This window comes from Scyliorhinus torazame, chromosome 13 (genome assembly GCF_047496885.1).
Source record: "Scyliorhinus torazame isolate Kashiwa2021f chromosome 13, sScyTor2.1, whole genome shotgun sequence".
In the NCBI taxonomy this organism is placed as follows: domain Eukaryota; kingdom Metazoa; phylum Chordata; class Chondrichthyes; order Carcharhiniformes; family Scyliorhinidae; genus Scyliorhinus; species Scyliorhinus torazame.
In genome coordinates, this window is record NC_092719.1 from 85,494,705 (window position 1) to 85,515,304 (window position 20,600).

At 50.8% G+C, this 20,600-nt stretch overlaps 1 protein-coding gene across 2 annotated transcripts in view; it reads left to right on the top strand.

Annotated features, from left to right (window-relative positions):
• Positions 1–20,325, top strand: part of elk3 (ETS transcription factor ELK3) — a 150,670-nt gene extending 130,345 nt beyond the window's left edge. For both annotated transcript variants that reach the window (XM_072471933.1, XM_072471932.1), the window contains one exon: positions 19,653–20,325. In XM_072471933.1, the coding sequence (XP_072328034.1) occupies positions 19,653–19,748 (96 nt within the window). In that variant the 3' untranslated portion in view covers positions 19,749–20,325. The remainder of the gene's footprint in view (positions 1–19,652) is intronic.
• The last annotated feature ends 275 nt before the right edge of the window (positions 20,326–20,600 follow it).

Below are 20,600 nucleotides of genomic sequence, written 5' to 3' on the forward strand. Positions count from 1 at the left end.
ATGTATCATGGGAAGATGAATGGGGGGGTGGAAATCTGAAGGTAAGTTGAGTTTTCCAGTTTGGTGCGAGAGCAGGGACAGCGATACATCCATCAATATACCAGAAAAAGAGTTGAGGAAAGAATCTCGAGTGGGATTGGACCAAAGAATTTTGTATATATCCCATGAAAAGGCAAGCACAGCAGGACCTTTACAGATTCCCATAGCAACAGACTTTCGGCATAACTAGGGCCCATATGGGTTCCCATAGCAACACTGTTTCCTTTGTAAGTTGCAGTGAATTTCATCACTATATTTGTGGAGCAAACAGCAGGAATTTATTTAAAGGCAGATTCCTTCCGTCACCTAGTTTGAATTCAGAATTATTTCAAACAAAAAGGGAGTGTCTATACCTGCTGCAAATTACTTTGGATGTACCATGTGTAATTCTTGAAAAGGGCACAATCTTTTTGACGATGTTCAAATTTGTTTGAGTAACGAGAGGGTGGGCAGTTGATGTATATGAACTTTCAAAAATATGTTTTTTTTAACAAACATTTTATTAAGGCATTTATGGTTTTATAACAACAGAAGGTACAAATACAAATGTAAACATAATTCAGTAAGTAACAACCCCCCCAACCAACAACTATACCCAGCCAACATAGCTTACACACACAATTCCCAAGTCCCTCCATCTCCTCTCGCTGATCCTGCCTAAACTAAACTAACGCCCCCTACCCCCCTCATTCCCTAACCGCCCCCCTTATTGTATCTGCTAACAGTTTAGTTTGCCCCGAAGAAGTCAATAAACGGCTGCCACCTCCGGACGAACCCTAACATTAATCCTCTCAGGATGAACTTGATTTTCTCAAGCCTGAGAAACCCGGCCATGTCGCGAACCCAGATGCCTGATTTCGGAGTCCCTCCACGCTAAGAAGATCCGTCTCCAGGCTACCAAGGAGGCAAAGGCCAAAAAGCCAGCCTATCTCGCCCCCTGGCCTCCAGGGTCTTCCGGCACTCCAAAAATCGCCACCTCTGGACTCGGCACCACCCTCGTTTTTAGCACTGTGGACTTGACATCGGCAAATCTTTGCCAGAATCCCCTAAGCTTCGGACATGCCCAAAACATGTTGACATGATTTGCGGGCCCTCCTGCACACTTCACACACCTGCCACCTACCCCAAAAAACCTGCTCATCCGGCCCACCATCATGTGTGCCCGGTGAACCACCTTGAACTGTATCAGGCTGAGCCTGGCACATGATGAGGACGTGTTGACTCTGCTCAGAGCATCCTCCCACAGACCTGCCTCTAGCTCCTTACATAGCTCAGCTTCCCACTTGCGCTTTACCTCCCCTATCTGGGTTCCCTCCCACTCCATAAGTTCTTTATAAATTTCCGAGACCTTCCCCTCCCCCGTTTTTGAAACTACCGTATGCTGTATCCCCTGTGGCAGTAGAAGATCGAAACCTGTCTTCGTACAAAGTCCCTCACCTGCAGATAGTGAAACCCATTCACACCCGGCAATTTGAACTCCTCCTCCAAATTCTCCAAACAAGGAAAGCTCCCGTCGATAAACAGATACCCCAACCTCTCAATACCTGCTCTCTTCCACCTCCGAAAACTCCCATCCAACCTCCCCGGGACAAACCGGTGATTACCACAAATTGGAGCCCACAGCGACTCTCCCTCCACGCCCATATGCTTCCGCCACTGCCCCTAAACTCTCAGAGCCACCGGACTTGTGGAGTACCGAGGTGGCGAGAACGGCAGGAGAGGTGGCGTTACCAGTGCCCCTACATGATGCCGCCTCCACCTGCTTCCATACTGACACCTCCCCCACTACCCATTTCCCGATCATGGCTATATTTGCCGCCCAATCGTAATTCCTAAAGTTCGGCAGGGTCAACCCCCCCCTCCCCCCAGCTCCGCTCCAACAGCACTGTCCTTACTCGTGGGGTTTCCCCGCCCACACAAACCCAGAGATCACCGTATTCACCCACTTTAAAAAAGGCCTTTGGTATAAAAATAGGGAGGCACTGGAAACCAAACAAAAATCTTAGGAGAACCGTCATCTTTACGGTCTGTACCCTTCCCGCCAGTGACAACGGGAGCATGTCCCACCTCCGAAAGTCCTCCTTCATTTGCTCAACTAACCGGGCCTAATTTAATTTATGTAACTGCTCCCAACCCCGTGCCACCTGAATTCCGAAGTATTGGAAACTCCCTCCTACCACTTTAAATGGCAACTCCCCCAGCCTCCTCTCCTGCCCCCTCTCCTGGATCACAAAAACCTCACTTTTACCCATATTCAATTTGTACCCCAAATTCTCCCAAGATCCACATAATCTCTCCCATCCCTGCTAATGGGTCGTATATATATAGGAGTAGGTCGTCCGCAGACAACGAGATCCTGTGTTTCACCGCCCCCCCCCACGGACTAGCCTCTTCCATTCCCTTGACGCTCTCAGCACCATCGTCAATGGCTCCATAGCCAAGGAAAACAACAGCGGGGAGAGTGGGCATCCCTGCCTCGTCCCCCGGCTCAGTCTGAAATAGTCAGAGCTCACTCGGTTCGTCCTCACACTCGCCACAGGCGCCTGATACAACAACCGGACTCAGTCTACAAAACCCTGCCCAAATCCAAACCGCCCCAGGACCTCCCACAAATACTTCCACTCCACCAGGTCGAAGGTCTTCTCCATAGCGACCACCACCTCCACCTCCCTCCCCTCGGAGGGCATCATGATGACATCCAAGAGCCTTCTAACGTTGGCCGTTAATTGCTTCCCTTTGACAAATCCCGTCTGGTCCTCTCCTATCATCCCCCGGAACACAATCCTCTATCCTCGAGGCCAAAATCTTGGACAGCAATTTGGCGTCTACATTTAGTAGGGAGATTGTTCTGTATGACCCACATTGCTCTGGGTCCTTCTCCCGCCTCAGAATCAATGAGATCGAAGCCTGTGACATTGTTTGGGGAAGAACACCCCGCTCCCTAGCCTCATTCCCTCACCAACGATGGACCCAGCACCCCAGAAACTTCTTATAGAATTTCCCGGGGCCATGCCCGACTGCATGTCCTCCAATCCCTCCACTACATCAACAATCCCTATCGGGGCTCCCAGCCCCTCCACCAACCCTTCCTCCACCGTCGGAAACTCCAAACCCTCCAAACATTGCCTCATCCCCAGCTGGGGGGTCCAACTCGTACAGCCGACTGTAAAATTCCTTGAACACCCCGTTCACCTCCGTTGGATCCAAAATCGTGTTCCCCCCTCTATCCTTCACTCTTCCTATCTCCCTGGCCGCCTCCTGTTTCCCGAGCTGGTGTGCTGACATCCTACTGGCCTTCTCCCTAAATTCATAACCGCCCCTCTCCCCATCCTCAACTGCCCCACCACCTTCCCTGTGGATGTCAGACCGAACTCCACCTGCAGCTTCTGCCGCTCCTTCAACAACCCCGCCTCCGGGACCTCCGAGTACCTTCTATCCACCTGGAGGATCTCCCTAACCAGCCTATCCATCTCTGCCTGCTCCACCTTCTCCCTATGAGCCCGTACCGAAATCAGCTCCCCCCTAACTACTGCCTTCAGTGCCTCCCACACCATTGCTGCCGAAACCTCCCCGGTGTCATTTATCTCCAAATAATTCTGGATGGCCTCCCTCACCCGCACACATACCTCCTCATCCGCTAACAATCCTACATCCAATCTCCATTGCGGGCGCTGACCCCCCTTCTTACTCACCCATAGGTCCACCCAGCGTGGGGCGTGGTCCGGCACAACAATTGCCGAATACTCGGCATCTACCACCCCCGCCAGCAAGGCCCTGTCCAAAACGATCAAATCAATCCGGGAGCACGCTTTGTGAACATGGGAGAAAAAAAACCTCCTTCGCTCTTGGCCGTCCGAACCTCCACGGATCTACATCTGTTCCATAAACCCCTTTAGCTCCTTCGCGGCTGGCACCCTCCCTGTCCTTGAACTCGACCGATCCAACCTCGGATCAACGACCGTATTAAAGTCCCCCACCCCATGATCAGCCTATGTGAGTCCAGGTCCGGGATCTTCCCCAATACCCGTCTCATAAACTCCACGTCATCCCAGTTTGGTGCGTAAATATTCACCAATACCACCGGCATCCCTTCCAGCTTCCCACTCGCCATAACGTACCTTACCCCCCCCCCCCCCCGAGTCCACCACTATGCTCCCCACCCCAGCCTGGTTGCCCCCCACTCCCACACACCGTCATTGACGCCCCAATTTGTCTCCAAGCGCCAGTCCCTCCCCTGTCAGCAGATCAATACCCCTTCCCTGCCCCCTCCCTCCCCCCAATAACAACATAACAATCCTAAACCCCCTCAACAAACTGATCACCTGCTCGCCCCCCACTGCGCTTCCGTGAGCAAGCCCGCCTAACTAGCCCATGGTGCCAAGCATCCTATCCCCCCCACTGACCCCCCCCCCCTCCCCCCGGCTCGAACATACATATGCAAACATTACAATCCCCAACAAACACAAAGAAGAAAATTCCACCCACCGTCCCCCATTAAGAACAAAGTTAACCCACAAACAAAACTGAGCAACGGCCCCAAACTTAGTGCAAAACAATACATACAGAGCCCAAAGAGAAAAGAAAGTATCAAGAACACAACTACTCGCCCCCAAGTTCAATATCCCCCATCACCTGCCAGTCCCCTGTCCTTACCAATGTTCATCGCCTCATCTGGCAATCCGAAATAAAGTTTCTGGCCCTCATCAGAGACCCACAAACGCGCTGGGTACAGCATGCCGAACTTCACCCCCTTCGTAAAGAGGGCCAATCTCACCTTGTTGAAACTCGCCCTTCTTTTGGCCAGTTCCGCACCCAAGTCCTGGTAAATACGCAGCTTGTTGCCTTCCCATATGCAGCTCCTCGTCTGCCTGGCCCACCTGAAGATCTGTTCCTTGTCCAGGAACCGGTGCATTCGTATCACCATCGCTCTCGGCGGCTCATTCTTCAACGGCTTCCTCATCAGCACTCTGTGCGCTCTGCCCACCTCCAAGGGCCGAGTAAACGCACCTTCCCCCAGCAGCTTCTCGAACATACGCGCCACATATGTCCCTGCGTCCGATCCCTCGCTGCCCTCCGGGAGGCAACAATCCTCAGGTTCTGCCTGTGCGACCTGGAGAAAGGCCACCACATATTCCGTTGACCACGGGGCTGGCAGTTTCAGTCCCTGTCCCTCCACCATATTCTCCTGTGCTGCAGACTCCATCTTCGAACAACGATCTCTCCTTTTCAGACCACTTCTGGTCCACAAATCCATACACTGGTGGGGGATCCTTCTCCACTACTTCACCAGTCTCCTGTTTTGTCGATCAAATCGTGGAAAAAGGTCCCAAAGGTCCACCACGAGCAGGCGCTACCTAATAAGTGACCACTCACTCCATGGCCGCCACCGGAAGTTTTCAAAAAGATGTTTTTGTGAGGGCCACGAAGAATCCAGCACGAGTTTTAAGGATACAAAGTAATAACATTTATTTACAATAACATATATGTATAACAGCAGCAGGAACTTCCCTTGCTGCACAGTCCTTTCTGCTGTTTCCAAACTGGCCAGCTTTATTTATACTAGGAGGTTACTAATGGTTTCTCTGCCCCCCTCATTGGGGAAGCTCATACTCCCACAGGATTGTGGGATTGTCATTAGTCCCCAACCAATGGTAAGTAGGCAGGTTATAACATCCCTCCCCCCCAAAGTCCAAGGAATCCACCGAAGACCCTGGTGAAGGAGGGCGTCGGACTCGTTTTGCCGCTGGCCGGGCACCATTTGCACGCGGCGCTGGATCAGGCGGCGTGTAACGAGACGGAGACCGGCGCTTCCGTGATGAATGGCGTAACGGTTGTACATCCACGGCCCGTGGACCCGAGGATTCCCCCTCTGATGCGTCCTGTGTCTCCATCTCGGAGTCAGAGTCTGCTGCCTCCGTTATGTCAGCGTCTCTATCTCCATTCGGTTCTGTAACGACCTGCGCAGGCTTCGAGTGAGGCACCAGTGGAAAATTGTGAGGACTACCTTCCCTTGTCTCTGCGGCTGTAGAAATGAGCTCCGGGGGTGGGGAATCTTTTGAGGGGATAGTCTTCTGGACTGAACATGGTCTACATGTTTGCGCTGGAGACGACCCTGGGCTTGCACCTGGTAAGATATAGTGCCCGTTTGGCGAAAGATTACACCAGGAGCCCACTGGGCACCACCAGCAAAATTCCGAACGAACACTGGGTCACCGGGCGCAAACTGCCGAATCGGCCGATGCCGAGAAAATCCCTGTCCCTGCCATTCTTGTGTGCGGCGTACTTTTGCGCCAATGTCCGGGAAAACCATACTAAGGCGGATGCAAAGTCTCCGGCCCATTAGGAGTTCTGCGGGAGCTACCCCAGTCACCGCATGGGGGGGGGGGTGGTCCTATACGTAAACAAAAAGCAAGCCAGTCTCGTGTCCATTGATCCGGAAGACTGCTTCTTTAGGCCTCTTTTGAATGTCTGCACTGCGCGCTCTGCCAACCCATTTGAAGCCGGGTGGTAAGGGGCAGTGCGGATATGGCGTATGCCGTTCATCTTCGTGAACCTCACAAACTCCTCACTCGTGAATGGAGTGCCGTTATCCGTGACCAGCACCTCGGGGAGGCCATGCGTACTAAACGACAAACGCATCTTTTCAATTGTTGCGCAGGACGTTGTCCCCTGCATCTTATGCACCTCTAGCCATTTAGACTGGGCGTCAATTAATAGAAGGAACATGGATCCTTGAAAAGGGCCTGCGAAATCTGCATGCAAGCGTGCCCAAGGCCGCCCTGGCCATTCCCAGTGATGTGGGGGCGCGGCCGGCGGAAGCTTCTGATGCTCCTGGCAAATGGAGCAGTTTTGGGCCACCTTCTCAATGTCGGTGTCGAGGCCTGGCCACCAGACATAACTCCGGGCCAACATTTTCATTTTGGTCACACCTGGATGCCCATTGTGCAAGTCTGTTAGTATCAGCTCCTGGCCTTTTTCCGGGACAATCACACGCGTCCCCCACAAGAGGATGCCGTCTTCCACGCTGAATTCTGACAGCTTGGAGGAAAACGCCCGCAACTCGCCTGGGAGCTGTCTATGCTGCCCACCATACAGGACTATGTGCCAAACCTTTGACAGGATTGTCTCCGTCTGGGTCCACTCACGGATCTGTGATGCCGTGACAGGCAAGGTGTCCATAAAATTTATGGTTGCAACCACCTCACCGTGGGGGTCGACATGGGGCCGGTCGATAAAGGCAATCGGCTCAGTGCGCCGGCATTTGCTATCTGCGTACCTGGTTTGTGCTCCAGAGAATACTCCTATGCAGCGAGCAACAAAGCCCAGCGCTGGATCCGTGCGGAGGCAATGGGCGGTATTGGCTTATCCTCTCTGAAAAGTCCCAGCAGAGGCTTATGATCAGTCACGATAGTGAAATGGCGGCCATACACGTACTGGTGGAAGCGTTTCACCGCGAAAACCACTGCCAGGCCCTCCTTCTCGATCTGCGCGTACTTTGTCTCCGCTGCAGTCAATGTGCTTGAGGCGAAAGCTATCGGTCGCTCGGCCCCGTTCCCCATCTTGTGGGACAGGACGGCCCCAATACCATACGGGGATGCATCACATGTGACGAGCAAAGGCTTTCCAGGATCATAATGGGTTAGTAACCCAGACAACGACAATTGTTGCTTTACCCGCCGGAAAGCGGTTTCTTGCGGCTGACCCCAAACCCAGGTGTGATTTTTCTTTAGCAGAAGGTGCAAAGGGGCCAGCGTAGTTGCCAGATTGGGGAGGAACTTCCCGTAATAGTTTACGAGACCGAGAAAAGAACGAAGATGCGAAGTGTCAGTCGGGGGACTGTTGAATTGCACGCACCTTCTCTGCAACGGGGTGCAAACCTTCGCGGTCCACTCGATAACCTAGGTAGACTACTTCCTTTGCCTGAAATACGCACTTTGTGCGACGTAAACGGACTCCAGCCTCCGAAAGGCGTCGAAGGACAGCCTCCAGATTTTCCAAATGTTCCTGCTCCGACGTCCCTGTAATCAAAACGTCATCTAAGTAGACAGCAACATGTGGTAAACCTCTCAAAATGCCCTCCATAACACGTTGAAAAATTGCGCAGGCAGAGGATACTCCAAAGGGCAACCGTGTATATTCATACAGGCCCCGGTGTGTATTAATCGTTACATATGGTCGGGAGGCAGGGTCCTGCTCCAACTGCAGGTCGGCATGACTCATATCTAATTTTATGAACGAGAGTCCACCTGCAAGCTTCGCGTAGAGATCCTCTATGCGAGGCATTGGATATCGGTCGAGTCGGGAAGCCGTATTCATTGTAAGTTTATAGTCGCCACACAAGCGAACTGTGGCATCTGGCTTCATTACAGGTGCAATTGGTGCTGCCCAGTCAGCAAAACGGACGGGCCTGATAATACCCAAACTCTCCTTCTACCTTCTCGAGCAAGGCGTAAGGCACCGGGCGCGCCCGGAAATAGCGCGGCGTGGCTCCTGGTTCGACTTGGATACGGGCTACGGCCCCTTTCATTTTCCCCAAACCAGGCTGGAATACATCTGGGTATCGTCCTAGCATCTCAGTCAACCCTTCAGAAACTGTTTGGAGGATGTGCTGCCATTGCAACCACAAATGGCGCAACCAGTCCCGACCCAACAGGCTGGGCCCATGGCTGCGCACCACGATGAGTGGGAAACGCCCCTCCTGGCATCCATAAACAACAGGGGTCATTGTAGTTCCTGCAATGTCCAGTGGTTCCCCCGTGTAGGTGGCCAACCTGGCCTGTGAGTCGGTTAATGTAAGAGTCTGTATACCCTGCTTGATGCGGTCGAATGTCCTCTGGGCGATCACGGAGACCGCTGCGCCAGTGTCCAACTCCATCTCAAGCGGGTGGCCATTGACCCGTACTGTCACCTTAATGGGGGCCACACGGGGAGCTGCCACACAATGCAGCTGCAGGCAGTCGTCCTCCGTCTCCACGTCCTCAGGAGTAGTCGCCACAGGTTCATCCACATGGAAGGTACGGCCCTTGGGCTGGTCCCAGTTACAGCCCCTGGGCTGGTCCCAGTTTCGGTCGGAACGACGCGCCTCTGGCGCCCCCAGGACCGCCGTCCGCGACGGGGTCGGCGCCTACAAGTCTGACACGGACATGGCTCCTCATCCATTAGTTCTGGAGAAGGCTCCCCTCGGGGAGGAATGTCCGACGGCCACTGGCGTCAGTCCGGATGTTGCCTCGCCTAAGGTACCGCAGGAGTGCGGGGGGACGTTTCCGGACAGAAGGGGTTGCGCCCCAAGGCATGCGCTTCCATTCCCTGTAGCTCCTGCACTTCTCGTTCTGCGCTCTCTCGGGACAATACTATTTGAATGGCCTGTTGAAAAGTCAATGTTGGCTCAGCTAACAACGTTCTCTGGGTGGCCGCATTGTTAATACCGCAAACCAAACGGTCGCGTAACATTTCTGACAAGGTCTCACCATAGTCACAGTACTCCGCAATCCTGCGTAGCCTGGATAGAAAATCGGCAAGGGATTCTCCAGGGGTCCTCTCAGCGGTATTAAACCGGTAACGCTGGACTATCGTGGACGGGGTTGGGTTAAAATGTTGCCCCACTATATTCACAAGTTCATCAAACGTTATGGTGTCCGGCGCAGCTGGGTACGTAAGGCTCCTAATCACCCCAAACGTATGCGGTCCGCAGGCGGTGAGCAATATGACCACATGGCGCTCGTTTTCGGTGATATTGTTTGCCCGGAAATAGTAACGCATCCGTTGTGTGTACTGGTTCCAGCTTTCCAGCGCAGCATCAAAAACATCCAAACGTCCATACAGAGGCATGGTATAATAGAAAACAACTTCCAACCTGTGTCCAACAAAAATCCAGGGAGGTGGCTTCAGCAGTGTAGACAGCTATTCACTTTAACCTTCGTAGCCAGTTTTGTGAGGGCTACGAAAAATCCAGCACGAGTTTTAAGGATACAAAGTAATAACATTTATTTACAATAGTGTGTATATATATATATATATTATATATATATATATATATATATATAACAGCAGCAACTTCCCTTGCTGCACACTCCTTTCTGCTGTTTCCAAACTGGCCAGCTTTATTTATACTTGGAGTTTACTGATGGTTTCTCCGCCCCCCTCATTGGGGAAGCTCATACTCCCACAGGATTGTGGGATTGTCATTAGTCCCCAGCCAATGGTAAGTAGGCAGGTTATAACAGATGTTTAATTATATAATAGACTGGCTAGCAAAATTAAAAGGCAGCAGCAGCAGCCTCATGGATACAAAATTGAATAAGGGATAAGGTAAGCAGAAATTAGTGTTTATATTATTTCAGACTGGAGGGAAGTATACAATAGTGACCCCCAGAGGTCAGTATTGGGATCACTGCTCTTTGAGATATATTAGTCGAACATGCAATAACATAGACTTGTGTATATAGGCATCATTTCAAAGTTGATGACTCAAAGCTTGGAAATGTAGCAGATAATGGGGATGATAATAATACCCACAGTATTATTGTGAAGTATTTTCATAGACACTGGTGAAATGGGCAGATTCATAGCAGGTGAAATGTAATGCTGGTTGAATCTGACTCCATGATTCATTTCAGTATGAAGAATGAGGTGGGGCAATACAAACAAAATTATACAATTTTAAAGGGGCAGAGGAACAGAGAGACGTGCGAGGGTGAGTTGAGAAGACATGTTAAAAAGGCCTGTTCATGTGTATTGTCTTTTCTGTGGCAAAACATTGAGTATTTGGCTGTTTACTTGCTACTGTAAAGTCATTTTAATATTTCCCCATTTTTTGTCTCTAGTGTGTGACCCTAGTGAATGGACACATGCCAATTCCCTTGCATTTCTAAGTAGAGGCATAGAGTACAAAAGCAAGGAGGTTATGCTACAGCTTTAGGAAATGTTGGTTAGGCCTCAGTTAAAGCAATGTGTTCAGTTATGCCCACCACACTTTGGAAAATATATATTTAGGTAGAGTACTGGGGAGGATTTACTGAAGAAAAGAAGGGCTACAGCTAAATAGATAGACTGGTATTGTTCTCTTAACAGTAGAGAAGGTTAAGAGGAGATTTGATAAGGTGTTAAATTAAAAGTCTCACAGCACCAGGTTAAAGTCCAACTGGCTTATTTGAAATCACAGCACATGTGTGGAGTCTGCACGTTCTCCCCGTGTGTGCGTGGGTTTCCTCCGGGTGCTCTGGTTTCCTCCCACAGTCCAAAGATGTGCAGGTTAGGTGGATTGGCCATGCTAAATTGCCCTTAGTGTCCAAAAAGGTTGGGTGGGGTGACTGGGGTGGGCTTAAGTGGGGTGCTATTTCCAAGGGTCGGTGCAGACTCGATGGGCCGAATGGCCTCCTACTGCCCTGTAAATTCTATGTTCTATATTGGATTGTGAATCTGCCTCCACTTCACCTGATGAAGGAGCAGCGCTTCGAAAACTGGTGATTTCAAATAAACCTGTTAAGACTTTATTTAAAAAAATATATATTTTATTCAAGTTTTTTGACCAAACATAACAATACGTAGTGTTTCTTTTACACAACAATAAAGCAATATAAATAACCGTGGCCAGTTTTAAACAAATAAATAAGTAATATATAAATAAAAACCAAAAACAAAACTAAATGGCAACTGCCTTGTCCAAAATAAATACTCTCCAAAAATACAATCCAACAATCCAATATACAATTACATATACCAAATACCTATACATATACAATAACATCCCTGAGAGTCCGTCCGATTCCTCCCCCCCGCCCTCCCCCCACCCCTGGGTTGCTGCTGTTGTCTACTTCTTTGCCATTCCCTCTATCTTTCTGTGAGGTAGTCGACGAACGGTTGCCACCGCCTGGTGAACCCCTGAGCCGAACCGCTTAACACAAACTTAATCCGTTCTAACTCTATAAACCCTGCCATATCGTTTATCCAGGTCTCCACACCCGGGGGTTTGGCTTCCTTCCACATTAACAATATCCTGCGCCGGGCTACAAGGGACGCAAAGGCCAACACGTCAGCCTCTCTCGCCTTCTGCACTCCCGGCTCTTCTGCAACCCCAAATATAGCCAACCCCAAGCTTGGTTCGATCCGGACCCCCACCACCTTCGAAAGCACCTTTGCCACCCCCACCCAGAACCCCTGTAGTGCCGGGCATGACCAGAACATGTGGGTGTGATTCGCTGGGCCTCTCGAGCATCTCGCACACCTATCCTCTACCCCCAAAAATTTACTAAGCCGTGCTCCAGTCATATGCGCCCTGTGTAGCACCTTAAATTGTATCAGGCTTAGCCTGGCACACGAGGACGATGAGTTTACCTTACGTAGGGCATCAGCCCACAGCCCCTCCTCAATCTCCTCCCCCAGTTCTTCTTCCCATTTCCCTTTCAGCTCATCTACCATGATCTCCCCCTCGTCCCTCATCTCCCTGTATATGTCCGCCACCTTACCGTCCCCCACCCATGTCTCTGAGATCACTCTATCCTGCACTTCCTGCGTCGGGAGCTGCGGGAATTCCCTCACCTGTTGCCTCGCAAAAGCCCTCAATTGCATATACCAAAATGCATTCCCTTGGGGCAACCCATATTTCTCCGTCAGCGCTCCCAGACTCGCAAACGTCCCATCTACAAATAGATCACGTAGTTGTACTACCCCAGCTCTTTGCCATGCTCCAAATCCCCCATCCATTCTCCCCGGAATGAACCTATGATTGTTTCTTATCGGGGACCGCACCGAAGCTCCCGTCCCTCCCCTATGCCGTCTCCACTGCCCCCAAATTTTCAATGTAGCCACCACCACCGAGCTTGTGGTGTATTTCTTTGGTGAGAACGGCAACGGCGCCGTCACCATTGCTTGCCGGCTAGTTCCCCTGCAGGACGCCCTCTACAAGCTCTTCCACGCCGCTTCCTCCCCTTCTCCCATCCACTTACACACCATTGAAACATTGGCGGCCCAGTAGTACTCACTTAGGCTCGGTAGTGCCAGCCCCCCCCCCCTGTCCCTACCCCGCCTCACTCTCGGGGTCTTCCCAGCCCACACAAAACTCATAATGCTCTTCTCAATTCTTTTGAAAAAAGCCTTCGTGATCACCACCGGGAGGCACTGGAACACAAAAAGGAATCTCGGGAGGACCACCATTTTAACCGCCTGCACCCTACCTGCCAATGACAGGGACACCATGTCCCATCTCTTGAAATCCTCCTCCATCTGTTCCACAAACCGTGTTAAATTAAGCCTATGTAATGTACCCCAATTCTTGGCTATCTGGATCCCCAGGTACCGGAAGTCCCTTGTTACCTTCCTCAACGGTAAATCCTCTATCTCTCTGCTCTGCTCCCCCGGATGCAGCACAAATAACTCACTTTTCCCCATGTTCAGTTTATACCCTGAAAAATCCCCAAACTCCCCAAGTATCCGCATTATCTCTGGCATCCCCTCCGCCGGGTCCGCCACATATAGCAACAAATCATCCGCATACAGAGATACCCGGTGTTCTTCTCCCCCCTAAGTACTCCCCTCCACTTCCTGGAACCCCTCAGTGCTATGGCCAGGGGTTCAATCGCCAATGCAAACAATAACGGGGACAGAGGACATCCCTGCCTCGTCCCTCTATGGAGCCAAAAATAGTCAGACCCCCGTCCATTCGTGACCACGCTCGCCATCGGGGCCCTATACAGCAACTGTACCCACCTGATATACCCGTCCCCAAAGCCAAATCTCCTCAACACCTCCCACAAATAATCCCACTCCACTCTATCAAATGCTTTCTCGGCATCCATCGCCACCACTATCTCCGCTTCCCCCTCTGGTGGGGGCATCATCATTACCCCTAGCAGCCTCCGTATATTTGTATTTAGCTGTCTCCCCTTCACAAACCCAGTTTGGTCCTCATGGACCACCCCCGGGGCACAATCCTCTATCCTCATTGCCATTACCTTGGCCAGAATCTTAGCATCCACATTCAGGAGGGAAATGGGCCTGTATGACCCGCATTGCAGCGGGTCTTTTTTCCTTCTTTAGGAGGAGCGATATCGTTGCCTCTGACATAGTCGGGGGCAGCTGCCCCCTTTCCCTCGCCTCATTAAAGGTTCTCATCAGTAGCGGGGCCAGCAAGTCCAAATATTTCTTATAGAATTCAACTGGGAATCCGCCTGGTCCCGGGGCCTTCCCCGCCTGCATGCTCCCAATCCCTTTCACTACTTCCTCCGTCTCAATCTGTGCTCCCAGCCCCGCTCTCTCCTGTTCCTCCACCTTAGGAAATTCCAGCTGATCCAGAAAGCACATCATACTCTCCTTCCCGTCCGGGGGCTGCGCTTCATATAATCTTTCATAAAATGCCTTGAACACTCCATTCACTCTCTCCGCTCCCCGCTCCATCTCTCCCTCCTCATCTCTCACCCCCCCTATCTCCCTCGCTGCTCCCCTTTTCCTCAGTTGGTGGGCCAACAACCTACTCGCCTTCTCCCCATATTCGTACTGTACACCCTGTGCCTTCCTCCATTGTGCCTCTGCATTACCCGTAGTCAACAAGTCAAATTCTACATGTAGCCTTTGCCTTTCCCTGTACAGTCTCTCCTCCGGTGCCTCCGCGTATTGTCTGTCCACCTCAGAAGTTCTTTCAACAACCGCTCCCTTTCCCTACCCTCCTGCTTTCCTTTATGTGCCCTAATAGATATCAGCTCCCCTCTAACCACTGCCTTCAGTGCCTCCCAGACCACTCCCACCTGTACCTCCCCATTATCATTAAGTTCCAAGTATCTTTCAATACACCCCCTCACCCTTAAACACCCCCCCTCATCTGCCAATAATCCCATGTCCATTCTCCAGGGTGGAAGCTGTTGTTTTTCTTCCCCTATCTCCAGGTCCACCCAGTGTGGAGCATGATCCGAGATGGCTATACCCGTGTACTCCGTCCCCGTCACCTTTGGGATCAGTGCCCTTCCCAAAACAAAAAAAATCTATTCGTGAAAATACTTTGTGTACATAGGAGAAAAACGAAAACTCCTTACTCCTAGGTCTACTAAATCTCCAGGGATCTACTCCTCCCATCTGCTCCATAAAATCCTTAAGCACCCTAGCTGCAGCCGGCCTCCTTCCGGTCCTGGACCTCTGTCCAGCCCTGGGTCCAGCACCGTATTAAAGTCTCCACCCATTACCAACTTCCCCACTTCTAGATCCGGGATTCGTCCTAACATACGCCTCATAAAATTGGCATCATCCCAGTTCGGGGCATACACGTTCACTAATACCACTGCCTCCCCTTGCAGTTTGCCACTCACCATCACGTATCTGCCCCCACTATCCGCCACTATAGTCTTTGCCTCAAACATTACCCGCTTCCCCACTAGTATGGCCACCCCCCTGTTTTTTGCATCTAGCCCCGAATGAAACACCTGCCACACCCATCCTTTGCGAAGTCTAACCTGGTCTATCAGCTTCAGATGCGTCTCCTGAAGCATAACCACATCTGCCTTAAGTTTCTTTAGGTGTGCGAGTACCCGTGCCCTCTTAATCGGCCCGTTCAGCCCTCTCACATTCCACGTGATCAACCGGGTTGGGGGGCTCTATACCCCCCCCCCCACCCCTTGACGACTAGCCATTTCCTTTTTCAATCCAGCTCCTCACCCGGTTCCCACGTAGCTGTATCCCCCCCAGGCGGCGCCCCCCCGCCCCGACCCCCCCCTCGCATACCAGCTCCCCCTTCTCCCCAGCAGCAGCAACCCAGTTAACCCCCCCCCCCCCCCCCCGCTAGATCCCCAGCTAGCGTAATTGCACCCCCCGTGTTGCTCCCAGAAGTCAGCAAACTCTGGCTGACCTCGGCTTCCCCCCGTGACCTCGGCTCACACTGTGCGAGGCCCCCTCCTTCCTGCTTCCCTGTTCCCGCCATGATTACCATAGCGCGGGAACAAAGCCCGCGCTTCCCTTTTGGCCCCGCCCCCAATGGCCGGCGCCCTCAGCTCCTCATCCTCCCTCACCCCCTCCCCCACGACATGGGGAAGAGAGAGAAGTTACAGGGTCGCAGGTTTAACAACTTGGGAAGTCCTCTCTTCCCCCTTTTCCCCCCTTCATCCCACAAATTCACCCCCCCCACTTTTGTCCCAAACGTTCTTTTTCTGGCCCGCTCACTCCAGCTTCTCCTCGACAATAAACGTACACGCCTCATCTGCCGTTTCGAAGTAGTGGTGTTTCCCTAGATGTGTGACCCACAGTCTTGCCGTTGCAGCATTCCAAATTTGACCTTCCTTTTATGCAACACCGCCTTGGCCCGATTAAAGCTTGCCCTCCTTCTCGCCACCTCCGCACTCCAATCTTGATATACGCGGATCAGCGAATTCTCCCACCTACTGCTCCGAGTTTTCTTTGCCCATCAGAGGACCATCTCTCTGTCCTTATATCGGAAAAATCTCACCACTATTGCTCGAGGAATTTCTCCAGCCCTCGGTCTTCACGCCATAACCCGATAGGCTCCCTCCACCTCCAGCGGACCCGTCGGGGCCTCCGATCCCATTAACGAGTGCAGCATCGTGCTCACATATGCCCCGACGTCCGCCCCTTCTGCACCTTCGGGAAGACCAAGAATCCTTAGGTTCTTCCTCATCGCATTATTCTCCAGCACCTCCAGCCTTTCCACACATCTTTTGTGTTGTGCCTCGTGGATCTCCGTTTTCATCACCAGGCCCTGTATGTCGTCCTCATTCTCAGCAGCCTTTGCCTTCACGACCCGAAGCTCCTGTTCCTGGGTCTTTTGCTCCTCCTTTAGCCCCTCAATCGCTTGTAATATCGGGGCCAACAGCTCCTCCTTCATCTCCTTTTTGAGTTCATCTACGCAACGCCGCAGGAACTCTTGTTGGTCAGGGCCCCATATTAAACTGCCTCCTTCCGACGCCATCTTGCTTTGTGCCTGCCTACCTGGCCGCTGCTCTAGAGGATCCACCGCAATCCGGCTACTTTCCTCTCTTTTTTCCATCCGTGTCCAGGGGGGATTCCCTTCTGGATTACCGTACAGTGTTATTTGCCGTTAAAATTGCCGATGGGGCTCCTATTAAGAGCCCAAAAGTCCGTTCCACCGGGAGCTGCCGAAACGTGCGACTCAGCTGGTCATCGCCGCACCCGGAAGTCACCTGTTAAGACTTCAATCTGGTGTTGTGAGACTTCTTACTGGGCCCACCCTAATCCAGCACCGGTATCGCCGCAAGAATGCTTTTGACAGAGTAAATAAGGAGAAACTGCAGGGACAGGTTTGCTACCAGAGGACACAGATGTAAGGTAATTTTCAAAAACATTGGGCAGCATGGTAGTACAGTGGTTAGCGCTGTCGCTTCACAGCTCCAGGGTGCCAGGTTCAATTCCCGCTTGGGTCACTGTCTGTGCGGAGTCTGTACGTTCTTCCTGAGTCTGTGAGGGTATCCTCCGGGTGCCCCGGTTTCCTCCCACAGTCGAAGGATGTACTGCTAGGTAATTTGGACATGCTGAATGTGTACCCGAATAAGCATCGGAGTCTGGCGACTCGGGGCTTTTCACAGTGTTAATGTAAGCCTACTTAATAATAATCTTTTTTGTCACAAATATGTCTTTCGGGACTTGTGGGAGGAAACCAGAGCACCCAGAGGAAACCCATGCAGACACGGGGAGAATGTGCAGACTCCGCGCAGACAGTGACTCAAGCCGGGAATCGAACCTGTGACCCTGGTGTTGTGAAGCCACAGTGCCAACCACTATGCTACCATACGTGTGACACTAATAAAGATTATTATTAAAAGAACCAGAGCCATTAAGGCAAAGTTGCTATGATCTGGGAGACAGGACATTAAGAGAAAGTTGCTATGATCTGGGATACAGGACATTAAGGGAAAGTTGCTATGATCTGGGATACAGGGGGCGGGATTCTCCGCTCCCGCGCCGATTGGGAGAATCGCCTGGATCGCCAAAATTTCCCGCAACGCCGATCCGACGCCCTCCCGCGATTCTCCCAAGCGGCAAGAACGGCCCCGTCGAGTTCCGCGCTGTGCAGGCCGGAGAATCGCCCGAGACACCCAAAATGGCGATTCTCCGGCACCCCTGCTATTCTCAGGCCCGGATGGGCCGAGCGACCAGGCCAAAACGGCGGGTTCCCCCCGCGCCGTCCACACCTGGTCGCTGCCGGCGGGAACAGCGCGGGAACGCTGGGGGGGGGGGGGGGGCTCCTGCCACCCGGGGGGGGGGGGGTGCTCAAATGGGGTCTGGCCTGCGATTGGTGCCCACCGATCGTCGGCCCGTCCTCTCTGAAGGAGAACCTCCTTTCTTCCGCAGCCCCGCAAGATCTGTCTGACATCTTCTTGCGGGGCGGACTCGGAGAGGACGGCAACCACGCATGCGTGGGTTGGCGCCGGCCAACCCGCGCATGCGCGGTGACGCCAGTTATGCGGCGCCGGCCGCGTCATGTATGCGGCGCCGCCTTTACGTGGCGACAAGCCTGGCGCGTGTAAATGACGCGGCCCCGCTCCTAGCCCATTATCGGGCCCTGATCAGTCGGGATAGGGGCCGTTTCGCGCCATCGTGAACCTCAACGGCGTTCACGACGGCATGGGCACTTCGGCGCGGGAGCGGAGAATCCCAGGACATTAAGGGAAGGTTGTTCTGATTTGGTCCAGGACATGAAGGCAAAGTTGCTATGATCTGGGATACAGGGCATTAAGGGAAAGTAGCTATAACCTGTGTTACAGGACATTATGGGGTGGTGGAAGCAAATGCAATGATTTTCAAAAGGAATTTATGTCATTACCTGACACAAGGAAACGTGCAGATCTATGGGGAAAGAGGAGGGGGGGAAAGAGGAGGGGGAGAAAGAGGAGTGGAGTTGGACTCATAGGATATCTCTTTCTAACAATACACAGAGCTATGAGGAGTTGAATGGCCTATTTCTGTGCTGTACAATAATCTAATAAATTCTTTATTATTGCAGTGCAGGAAAATTAAATAATTCAAAACATTAGTGGAGGAATTAGTGGACAAAAAATGCAAGTCACAGATATTTACTTTTGTTCTCTCATGGTGTTGCACAAAGAGAGTTGATACCAAGTGCAATCTATAGATGGAGGATCTATAGATAATTAAGCAGGATAATTAGACGATGGTGAGTCGATGTAATTCATTTTAAAGTCATGCATTATGTCCATTTGAAATATTTCTGTTCACGTATGTAATAGAAAATGCCTATGTAAAGTGTTGAAATTACCCTCTTGCCAATGGTGGAACTGCAGCATTTCTATGAAAAGTTTTTTTCATCTTTACGTTTAAACCATTATGCTTGCTGGATTTAGTAGCAACAGGTTGGTTGGAGCTATGCTAAGCTAGCATTAGCTTTTTGTTTACCACATTATTAAACAAGCAACTAGTAAGAATGAATCACTTCCAGATTATATGGTTGCTGGGCAGGGGTGGGGAAAGGGACAAAAGTAAAGTATGGAATGGAATGGTCAGACCTCGTGGAGCAGCTGGTCCTTCCCCGGTGGCTTGTTCTGTATATTTGTGTGTATTTCATTTTCTGTTACTCAATTATTGAGCTGTTCATTTGCTCCTGCAAAGTAATTTTAATTTTGTTGCATTTTTTCTGTCTCCAGTTTCCGACCCTAGTGAATGGACACATGCCAATTCCAATCTCTAGTTTGGATGGGGTTTCTCCCTTCCTGATTTCATCCAATTCCCAGAAATCATGATACTGCCTTATTGAAGGAGCAAAAGGGACCAATTAAATGCCAAAATGTAGGACAATGTTCGAATTTTAATTTTTATCGGTGATCTTGCAGCATTGATACGAAGTTGTCAGTCATATTATGAAGTATGGATTAAACACCCTTTTATGTGTGCTTTTGATTAGTTTTCTTCTTGTCGATAGTTTTCTCCTCGTTATTTTATAATGAAGTTGGCAATAAATATATAACCTTTTCCTGAACCTTGCGTTTTATGCACTGTGCTTTTCATGAATGTTAACCAGCTGTGCCTACTTATGCTTTAATGTTTTATGTAACTTGTAAATTAACTGTAAACCTGTTGTAATGGCAGATTATTAGCATTATTAAATAATTGAAACTTTGTACCAGTTTTCAATTATTGGCTGTTAAAGGACATGATACTATGTATTAGCAAGTAAGATTGATGTTATTTTCAGTGTAAGTTTTTTTTAAATAAAAAGCATTGCAGTTTATATGTATTATAGGCAGGTTTGCCATGTATTTGTACTTTGGCTACAAGTTTGTACTTGACGTAATTCAATAAATGCTCAATTCTCAGCAATCCTTTTTCAAATCATTTTTCAAGACACCAGGATAAAATGAAACAATTCTTCGAAGTTACCATTCTCACAAACGAGGGTAAGGAACAGCAGTGCAATGGATGACATTTTAAAATGTCCTCCTTTGTATATCATCAACATTCTATAGAAGGGTCAGTGGACTCGAAACGTTAACCCTTGTTTCTCTTTTCACAGATGCTGCCAGACATGAGTTTATTTTGTGTTTTTATTTCAGATTTCCAGCATCTGCAGTATTTTGCTTTGATATTAATAAATC